We start from the raw sequence: 11131 nt of genomic DNA, 5'->3' as shown, positions 1-11131 counted from the left end.
GCGCTAGGAGTCGCCCATTGGGGTGGGGGGTGGGGATTCTGTCACGGATCCACCGGACTCCCTCTATCATGCCACACTCTGCTCCCTCTCCTTCACTCCACACAGCGCTCAATCTCCCCTGACTTGATCACATGCACCTGCACTTCATCAGTGTCTAATCAAGGACTGCATAAGAATCCCGCTTTCACTTACAATCATTGTCTGTTCTCATTTTCAGTGTTTCCCCAGAGACTATGGACTCCCTTTTTTGTCTAGATTTACCTATAATTATATACTTACCTGTTATTGTTCCCCTCGCCAGAGTTTAGTGTTAGTTCATCCTCCATTCCAAAAAGAATTTTAGAAAAAGAAACTACATAGGGAAACTATAGCCTAAGCCTATTTTTCATTCAGATGTGATAGAATGGGAACTTGGAACAAAAAGCAAACATATAAAATTTATGTTTTTTTACACACTAAAGAGGAATTAAAATATAAAAAGTTGAGTATATCTGTATATATATATATATATATATATATATATAATTTCTTTTTTTTTTTTTTCTTTTTTTTATATTTATTAGATCAGTAGACTAGTGAGTCAAGGGGATGCACCATTTCTTGAGAATGGAACCAACCATTATATAAATGGAGACTATAGATTATGAAACTAATGGTCACTACATTAGTGTTCATGTCACATTAAACATGAACTACAGTACTATTACAAAAGCAACAAAAACAACTCTATTCATAGACCTAATTATTTTGTGGATCTGCTTGTAAACAAATAATATTATGTAGACTGTAACTAATTATTAACTCTGTTCATTGGAAAAATGAAGAGTGAAATTACATTAGAATGTTAATATCATAGTGTATTCGCAAAATTCATGGTATTTAATAGTAGTAGCCTATAGTAATATAGTATTAATGCATAAGTACATGAGCGCATCTGCTCATAGGCCTACTTTTACGCGCATTAATGAACGAGTGTTGCAAAAGTGTCAACTCCTTTGTAAGGCTTATAATGACGAAATGAATCTGACAAATGTTAAAGTTATTTTTGTTATCTTGTGTGTTTCGCCTATTTAAAGCTGTTATGTAGATACTATGTTGCATTGCGTAACCAACACTTTGTCTAGTACACGGTAACCTACTATCGAGCGCAAATTGAGAGGCGGCGCTTTGCAGCCACAACGAGATGTAGAGATCCAATAGAGATTCAAGCAAAAACCACCTCGGCATGTACAATGGGAATGCACACTTATCAGTTGTGGGCATACTGGTCTTTTCTAAAGGAATACCCTTGGATGGAAAGTTCTGCTTGGAGTTGAGCAGAATAGTAAGCCAACTTTTGATGTGTAAGGTAAGTTATTGAAGAGCTGAGACGCTGAAATTGAGGATTCCTCTTAATGATGTTTTTCTAAATGGACATTAACCTCAGTTCTCCATCTTTTGGAACGCTTTGCCTTTACGCGTAAAAGCACGCAGCATGAGGGACCCGTGCCCAAACTTCAAAGAACTTCACTTTACGATCTTGTGATCGCTGTCAAGAGAGAGTTTTCCCACACCGATGAATCTCCATGTGGATAAAGTGCTTCTGGCCGTTATATGTGCACTCTAATGACAGAGAGCCTGCTCGCGGGTGCAGGATGAAGGTGTGTAACCGTGGAGCGCAGATGCTATTCACCACGGCGGGGGCTTTCGCGGCCTTCAGCCTGATGACCATCGCTGTGGGCACGGACTACTGGTTATACTCGCGTGGGGTCTGCCGGACCAAGAGTGCCAATGACAATGACACCAACCGAAAGAACGAAGAGGTGCTCACGCATTCGGGGCTCTGGCGACAATGCTGCATGGAAGGTAAATTTTTTTCATTAAAGGGACATAGTAATAATAATAATAAAAATAATAATAATTATTATTATTTGAGTTTACTTAAAGTGAAGACTGTATAACACTTTACAGAGTTCATGTTACACACATAAAAAGTATTGCAATAGTAAAAAATGATAAGTAACTCAAAAAAGTTACACAATTATAGGCTACATGTAGCCTACTGCAGTAAACTAGTAGGCTAAGTACATTTTTGTAAGTGCACTATTACTTACTAATGTAATTACACGGTACAATAAACAATCTAATGTGTAACTATAAAATTCACTGATAAAAAGCACCAACAAGTACTATATTTTTAAAATGGTATCATGCTAGTACCAAGTAGTATCAGATGGTAGTATAAGTGCATTACAACGGTCAGTGTCCAAAAATAAAACATGTTAGTACCATACTTTTTAGTAAATACTAGTATATGTGAAAATTTTAATCATTCACCATGGTATATATCAAAGTAACATGGTATTACAGTCTGATACCATCACTGTACCATGGTACCACCACATTACTTTTAGTTAGGGTTGTGTTTGTCAAATGACTAAAAGACAAATGTCAGTAGCCTAATTTCTATTACCCTATTATAAATAATAATGCTCTTATACAAATAATATTTTAGTTTCACAAAATAGTTAGGCCTACATGTAGTTCACTAGCATAAGTACTTAGTATATGACTCAAGGTAACACTTTACAATGATGTTCTATTTGTTAGCTATCATTAAATGACAATGAGCAATATATTTTTACAGCATTTATTAATCTTTGTTAATGTATATTTATAGAGATACTTTGTTAGTTCATAATGCATTAACCAAATATTAATATAATTTGTAATTTAAAAAATGCATTAGTATATTTTTAAAATAACATTAACCAAGATTAATAAGTGCTGAAAAGGTATTGTTCATTGTTAGTTCATGTTAACTATTGTAGTTAACTAATGTTATCGAATACAACCATATTGTAAAGTGTTTCCAGATTCACTATCAAAAAAGTACCATAAAGTACCATCTCTAAAATACTAGGGTGTATGAATATGGTAATGATTCAGTGCCACTGTATGTGTGTGTGTGTGAGTGTGTATGTGTGTGTGTGTGTGTGTGTGTGTGTGAGTGTATATACTAATATATATATAAGTACTATCTGATTCTATCACTGGTACTGCCACAGTGCTTTTTTGTGTCACGGAATGCAGAGGCAGGACCCAAACGCAGAGTTAAAAATAAAGAAATGTATCTTTACAAAAACAAAAGCAAAAACAAACACAAACTCCCACAATGGGGAAAACAATAAACGTAAACTACCCCGAAGGAGAAAAGTAATCCAGGCTGGGGTAGGGGGATCAGGACAACAGGACCGACCGGACCGAACAGGGAAGGGATCTTGAACAGGACTGAACATACAATAAGCAGGACGAACCAACTAGACCAACTGGAAAACAAAACGAACTGGCACCGGACAGCACACATGAAGAGACTAAAATAGGGAGAAAAATCAACATGTTAACAAGACAGGGCAGTTGTGGCTAATAAACTAAGAATTGGCAAACAAGGAGGCGGGGTATGACGCAAGACAGAGAGACACGCGGCGATACAGAAACAAAACAAATGCACATGCTCTCACAAGACAACAAAACACCCGAATGGCATGAGCGCACATCGCCAAGAAAATAAGGCAATATACGGCCATGCCAACCGACAAACAAGATGAGAGAATGCGTAGCAATGGCAAAATGATGCCATGCATTCTCACACTAAATGAAACCTGAGCGTCCATCGTGAGGCAAACACCATGAAATGCACGCAACAGGCGACAAAAACAAGACAGGACACCTGTGCGAGTGTTCGGCCACACACACACCCAACACCTTAGACCGAAGTGACCGAACCTCAGCACAACGTGAAGACAGCTCGCGACCTGGGTGCACAACACAACATGAGGCGCACTAGTGTTCGCGAGAGACAAACTATTGACTCGAGTGCATGCTGCCAAGATGACATAAGCACGATGCACCCATGCCAATAACAGACAGACATGGATCATGAGTATCCGGATCCCGACACAGACCGAAACCGAACCAGACAGGAAGTCAGGATTGAGACACCATGCTCCTGACAAGAAACAAGACAGACCGAAGAGCGCACAGCAGGGAATACAACCGAAAATGTGCGCACACACAAAGACAGACAACAAAACACAAGACAGACATGGGACGATGATGCCACGGTCCTGTCAGACAAAAACCCAGACTGACAGAGTGACAGGACCGTGACAGTACCCCCCTCCCGCTGTCCCAAAACGGCAACATCAAACAATTCATACAGACAAAACGAGCACTAACAGAAAACACAACAGAAAGGGAGGGAAGGGAGGGAAATCAGGGAGGGAACTTAAGGAAAGGGGCAGGGTCCGGCAGCGTGGGGGGAGGCCTCAGGGTGGAGGCAGGGTCCAGCGGCCTGTTAGGAGGCCTCAGGGTGGAGGCGGGGTCAGGCAGCCTGGGAGGATGCCTCAGGCCAAATGTGGGGTCTGGCGGACAGGGAGGAGGCCTCAGGGCAAAGGCGGGGTCTGGCAGCCTGGGAGGAGGCCTCAGGGCAGAGGCAGGGTCTGGCGGTCTGGGAGGTGGCCTCAGGGCAGAGGGGACAGAGTACTGGGCGGCGGCTGCTGGACGGGGTTGGAAGACTGGTTGACGGCCACTGGACGGAGTCGGAAGACTGGGTGACGGCTGCTGGATGGGGTCAGAGGACTGGGCGACGGCCACTGGATGGGGGTCAAAGGACTGGGCGGCAGCCGCTGGACATGGGTCAGAGGACTGGGTGGCGGCCGCTGGACAGGGGTCATGAGGGAGCAGCTCAGGGAGCGGAGCCGTGGAAGACTCGAGCACTGGCCGCGGCAGGGGAATGGACTCCGTGGCTTTGAGAACTGGCAGAGACTGGGGAACGGCCTCCGTGGCCGTGAACACCAGCAGAGACTGGGGAATGGCCTCCATGCCCATGAGAACTGGAAGGGAAGGGGGAACGGCCTCCATGGCCGTGGGCACTGACAGGGACAAAGGAACGACCTCCTTGGTCATGAGCACTAGCAGTTACAGGGGAACAGCCTCAGTGACTGTGAGCACAGGCAGTGACAGGGGAACAGCCTCAGTGGCTGTGAGCACAAGCAGTGACAGCGGAATGACCTCCATGGTCGTGGGCACTGGCAATGATGGGGGAACAGCCTTCTTGGCTTTGAACACAGGCAGTGACAGGGGAATGGCCTCCGTGGCCGGGAGTGCTGGCAGCGACTGGGAACAGCCTCCATGGCTGGGAGCACTGGCAGCGACTGGGGAACAGCCTCTGTGGCTGGGGAATGGCTTCCGAAGTGACCGAACCTCAGCACAACATGAAGACAGCTCATGACCCAGGTGCGCAACGAAATACAAGCGCGACGTGAGGTGCAACCATGTTCACGAGAGACAGATAAACTATTGATGCGAGTGCATGCTGCCAAGATGACATACAGTGCGATGCACCCACGCCAGTAACAGACAGACATGGAGCATGAGTGTCCGGATCACAACACAGACCGAAACAGAACCAGACAGGAAGTCAGGATCCAGACACCATGCTCCCAACAAGAAACAAGACAGACCGAAGAGCGCACAGCAGGGAATACAACCGAAACTGTGCTCTTAAAGACAGACAACAAAACACAAAACAGACATGGGACGATGATGTCATGGTCCTGTCAGACAAAAACCCAGACTAACAGAGTGACAGGACCGTGATATTTTGTATGGGTTGTGTGTGTCAGATGACCACAAATGTAGTAAAAAAACAAAAACAACTGTGTATTTTAAGTTAGAGCCATATGAAACACATTCTGAGCAGTATAAATATTTATTTAATTATTGATTTACTTATATTTACTATCTCTAACAATATGTGCTACTCTAGTTTTGACCCATGTCTCTCACACCATCTCTTACTTTCTGACCTATATCAGTTCAACGTCAATTCTTTTAATGGAAAGTGTAATGAAGCATTCAGACTGTTAAAAGGAGACCAAAGTGGCAGCACTCACGTTGCGTATGTGTGAATGTGAAAGAGTGCAAATATAAAAAAGATTTAAGGTATGATTAGAGTGAGCATGAATTACACATACAGTTTCTCTACAACTGTCCATCATGTCCACAAAGAAAGAGATATGTCCATTGAAAACACTTTTTAACATGCAGACACAATCACATAGTGCACATAGACATGTGGGGCCTACACACACACACACCATGCCTGTCCATGCAGTGATGCAATCTGCATCATTTAACTTCGCTATTAAATAGGTTTTGTATTTTATGCAAAAAAAAAAAAAAAAAAGGAAAAGAAAGGAAAGAAATACAAACTAAAAACAAGCAAAAGCGAGTGCAGAAAAGCACATGCAATGGAAGTCAATGGGGCAAACGCTTGCCTCATTGACTCTCAATATAAGCGTATAACTTTTAACATATTTGTTTCTTTGTTTTTACAAACTGAGGTATGAGTATAAAATAATTAACATTTCTTTAGAAGTCAATTGTTTTTAACCTGGAATAGTCCTTTAAATGGAGTTTTTATATTGTAAATTTTCACAATTCACTCATTCTTAGACCCATACCTGATTTATTACTTTTTGTAATACTGTAATAATGCGTTTAGTTTACATCATGGTAGAAGGAAAAATAAATCAGCATGTGCATATCGCTTTAGACCTTAGCTAAAGTAATGCATGATATCTATTGGTCGGACACAGAGAAAGAGAAAATGTGTGTATTATTGTAGTTTAAAACTTTATTACTCATCCCGTGCTGCCCAGTTCCATTTAAAAGAGAAAGATAGTGAGTGCTTTTTTTGTCTATGTGTGTTGAGAATGTCTAATTAGATGGGGAGGATATTGATATTGTTAATGATTTGATAGCATTAGTCCAACCATGTGGTAAATGGCATTGGCCATTAATGGACAGCGTGTGAGCAATTTGTCTGAAAGTGTGCGTATGTGTGTCTTTCTTACAGGCATATTTAAAGGGGTTTGTAAGAACATTGATCATTTCCCAGAGGATGCAGATTATGAACAAGATGCTGCAGAATTTCTACTGCGTGAGTAGCCTATATAAGACTTTCTCACAATAGACCACAGCTCCAACAAATAGATTGCCGCCAAAAAATATTTGGATGATTAAAATGTATGAATTTCATTGCATTAGATAGAAAATAAAATAAAACCAATTGGCATTTATATATATATATATATATATATATATATATATATATATATATATATATATATATATATAAAATCCCAGAATTACACTTTTCTAAGCTATTTTTGCAATAACTTATATTAATCAATAATATCATAAATGTCATTTTTAGCTATGTATGAAGTTTGGGGCCACTGTATAATCAAACATATAGCACACACATTCTCGTGTGAAATGAAATGCCAAAAAAAAAATCCATCAATCTCAGAGGACATTCAGGTATAATTGTGTGTATTTCAGGTGCTGTGCGTGCATCTAGTCTTTTCCCTATATTGAGTGTGGGACTGCTGTTCATTGGTGGAGTTTGTGTAGCCGCCAGTGAGTTCTACAAGAGCCGACATAACGTCATCTTGAGTGCAGGCATCTTTTTTGTCTCAGCTGGTATGTCCACACACACACACACACTTACCTAGTGTTGTGGCTGGTTGCCAGGGCATTGTTGAGGTTGCTAAAGTATTCTGAGTGGGGTTTTTTTTTTTTTTTTTTTTGACTGATCTCACTGTAAATTCGGCGACAGTGAAATTTAAAAGTTCTTTAGCTGAAATCGGTCTATGTTTACTGAAATTCAAACTTCTGCCACTAGTGGCTGAAGCTGGAAGAGTTTTTGAAAATGTGAGCTCCAGTTTACAATTAAAATGTCCACAAAGTGGCGCCAAAAGCGAGTTCTAAAGCAAGTTGTTTTTTTTGTAAATGATGTAATACAGTCAACAGGAATGCACATTTTTTAAATACACCCTAACCCAAACTCTAACCATAAACCTAACCGTCAGTGCAATAAAAAAATTAATTTTACAGGGAAAATGCAATCCAGATTGCACTTATTGAACATCAACTAATCATTGATAAGGTGAACGCAATTACTTCCTGGTTTCAGTGGGACCAGAACCCATGTTTCTGACACCCTGTCTACACTGGGCATGTCCGTTGATGCAAAGCAACGCAACGGAACATTATAAATGACATACAGATAGTACAGCCTAATCAGCTGTGAGCTCAAGTAGACTTCAGCAATGGTTACATGGAAAAATAAAATTTATCCTACTTCGTTTTCAATGGAAATCCACTGGTATAAACATTTAAGTATTAAATACAGTATGTAACAAATAAAATTTGTGGCAAAAAGATTTAAATGTATGATATTTGGTTAATCAAATATTTTTTTCAGACAGACAGGATATTAATAGTGTCTGAAGTAGCTCTGCAGCTGCAGAAATAGAACGGGACATCAGTTTACTGTCACCACTACCCGACATGTCGCAACACACCGCAACGGATGCCTCCAGTGTAGACAGCTTCATTAATTATAATAGTATCTATTTGCTTCTGACTCATCCGGTGTATAGATAGGGTTTTAGGCTGCTTGTGCAACACGCTATCAGCAGTGCCACAGGAAAAGGCAAACACATTTGAATTGATGCAAAGATGTCTAATGGGAGATGTCGCTTGACAGTAACTCTGCAAAATGGAGTCAATGTCAGGGTGCTGGAACATTCAGTTGCAACATGTCGACTTCCCATGTGATCATGTTAACGTTTTGATATGTTGCTCTGTGGTTGATAAAGTATTGTGACTGATTTTAGTATGTTGCTTTGAGGTTGCTAGGGTGCTCTGGGTGGTTGTTAAAGGCATAGTTCACCCAATAATGAAAATTCTCTCATCATTTACTCACCCATATGCCATCCCAGATGTGTGACTTTCTTTCATCTGCTGAACTCGAATGAAGATTTTTAGAAGAATATCTCAGCTCTATTGGTCCATACAATGCAAGTGAATGGGTGCCAAAATTTTGAAGCTCCAAAAATCACATAACTCAGTATAAAAGTAATCCATAAGACTCCAGTGGTTAAATCCATATCTTCTGAAGTGATATGATAGATGTGTGTGAGAAACAGATCAATATTTTGCTAGAAATTCTTCTCCCTGCCCAGTAGGGGGTGATATGCATGAAGAATGTGAATCATAAAAAACACAAGAAGAATATGAAAGGAAAAAATTCTCCTTCCTTCTCAGTCAATCTCCACATCAACTTTGCCCTTCACATTCTTCTTCTTGTGTTTTTGATGATTCACATTCTTCATGCATATTGCCCCCTACTGGGCAGGGAGAAGAATTTCTAGCAAAATATATCTGTTTCTCACCCACACCTATAATATAAATTCTGGAGATATGGAATAAAACACTGGAGTCTTATGGATTACTTTTATACTGAGTTATGTGATTTTTGGCACTTCAAAATTTTGGCTCCCATTCACTTGCATTGTATGGACATACAGAGGTGAAATATTCTTCTAAAAATCTGTTCATTTGTGTTCTGCAGAAGAAAGTAAGTCACACATCTGGGATGGCATAAGGGTGAGTAAATGATGAGAAAATTGTAAGTGGTTCCTTAACAGGGTTTGTTTAAATCCCTAACCATAAGAATAAGCAATAGTAGTATAATAATATTGTAATACAGCAAATCCTTACCTAAACCTAAAAGAAAACTTTTAAACCGTTTTTTAGCACATTATTCCCCTATTAAGAAACAAGTTAATTGCAATGGACTGCTGTAAAATAATAAATAATGGTGGTAGTATTTGCACATGAAGTTGTATTTGACCTGTTGCTAAATGTGCTGCAAACATAAACACACTAGCACTGTCTATTTGTCAAACTTATTTACTTAATAGAACATGGTTCATATGTGTAAATATTTGTTTCAGGTCTCAGTAACATCATTGGCATTATCGTGTACATCTCGTCCAACGCTGGCGACCCCAACCAGAGCGAGTCCAAGCGCAGTCACTGGTACGGCTGGAGCTTCTACTGCGGCGCTCTGTCCTTCATCATAGCAGAGACTGTGGGTGTACTGACGGTTCACCTCTTCATCGACACGCATCGTGTGTTAAGGGCGCAATCCCATGGCTCGCTCCGACCCAGCACACATTCATCCCTGCAATATCGCCGTTCTACCAGCTATCGCTCCCGTTACCGCTGGAAACAGGGTCAAAATCGCTCGTCCGACACCCGATCGCGCGAGCCCTCTCCTGCCTGTCATGGGAACGACCTTGGACTGTACGCACTGGGGCGCGGGCTTCCACCAACTGCAACTCACGCGCTAGCGCACAACTCGGTCAACACGACCCATGGCTTTGCGCATTTCCATAACTCTGCCATCGCTAATAACAGCTTTGCGAATCCTCACGTTTTCTCCATGCAAAACCCTGTGAAATCCGAAAGAGGGCTTCCACACGTACAGAACTCTTTGCGCTCAGAGACAGGGGTTGCTTTTGCAAATGCGCACGGGGAAAATTCAGTCAAGCCAGAAAATAGAGTTGTGCTGTCACATAACTATACGCTGAAGTCAGTAAATCCTAGTAAAAGTCCAGTGCATGCACGGAATTCTGTGAATGACATTGCGCACAAAAGCAGCACTGCAACAAGGAGAACTACTCCAGTGTGAAAAACAACACAAAACGGTCTCTTAAGTTCTCTGCTGCCATATGAATATGGAATTAAATACGCTATATGAAAGGTGTCACAAGCAACTGTGCGAAGATTAGCTGTTTCATTCACTGAGTATGTGCATATGTGCTTTTAGCTTTATGTAATAAATGAAGTGGACTGACTCTAAAAATGGTGCTGCTTTCTGTGCCCTCTCTTAGTATAAATAAAAGTGGATACGCTGTCTTGTACTTGGCACTGTTAAGATGCAATATACATAATGGCCACATGAGGCCAGCAAAGTACAATTGTCATTGATTCTGATCACAGACTCTCAGAAACTGCCATTTTTCAGCACGTCCTCTCCAATTTACTCTTAAAAACATTATGTGATGCTCATGTCAAATTTCATGTTTAACAGTCACACATCGCATAACAAGCACAAAAGTTGTTCCAGTCAGTGCTTAAAATTGCAATGTGATTTTAAAATGGAACAATAAATCACAGACTAATTGTGATTTGCTTCTTTTTAGCAACAGCATTAAGGATCAAGTTACAA

At 40.8% G+C, this 11131-nt stretch overlaps 1 protein-coding gene across 1 annotated transcript; it reads left to right on the top strand.

Moving 5' to 3' along the window:
• The first annotated feature begins 1132 nt into the window (after window positions 1-1132).
• Window positions 1133-10993, top strand: LOC127445429 (voltage-dependent calcium channel gamma-3 subunit-like). Its single transcript, XM_051705499.1, has 4 exons — window positions 1133-1845; window positions 6902-6985; window positions 7390-7530; window positions 9852-10993. The coding sequence occupies exons 1-4, from the start codon at window positions 1566-1568 to the stop codon at window positions 10589-10591; spliced, it is 1245 nt and encodes a 414-aa protein (XP_051561459.1). The 5' UTR covers window positions 1133-1565; the 3' UTR covers window positions 10592-10993.
• Window positions 10994-11131: the final 138 nt, after the last annotated feature.

The sequence above is a fragment of the Myxocyprinus asiaticus genome, chromosome 8 (assembly GCF_019703515.2).
Source record: "Myxocyprinus asiaticus isolate MX2 ecotype Aquarium Trade chromosome 8, UBuf_Myxa_2, whole genome shotgun sequence".
Lineage (NCBI taxonomy): Eukaryota > Metazoa > Chordata > Actinopteri > Cypriniformes > Catostomidae > Myxocyprinus > Myxocyprinus asiaticus.
This window is presented reverse-complemented; position numbering and strand designations above follow the sequence as displayed.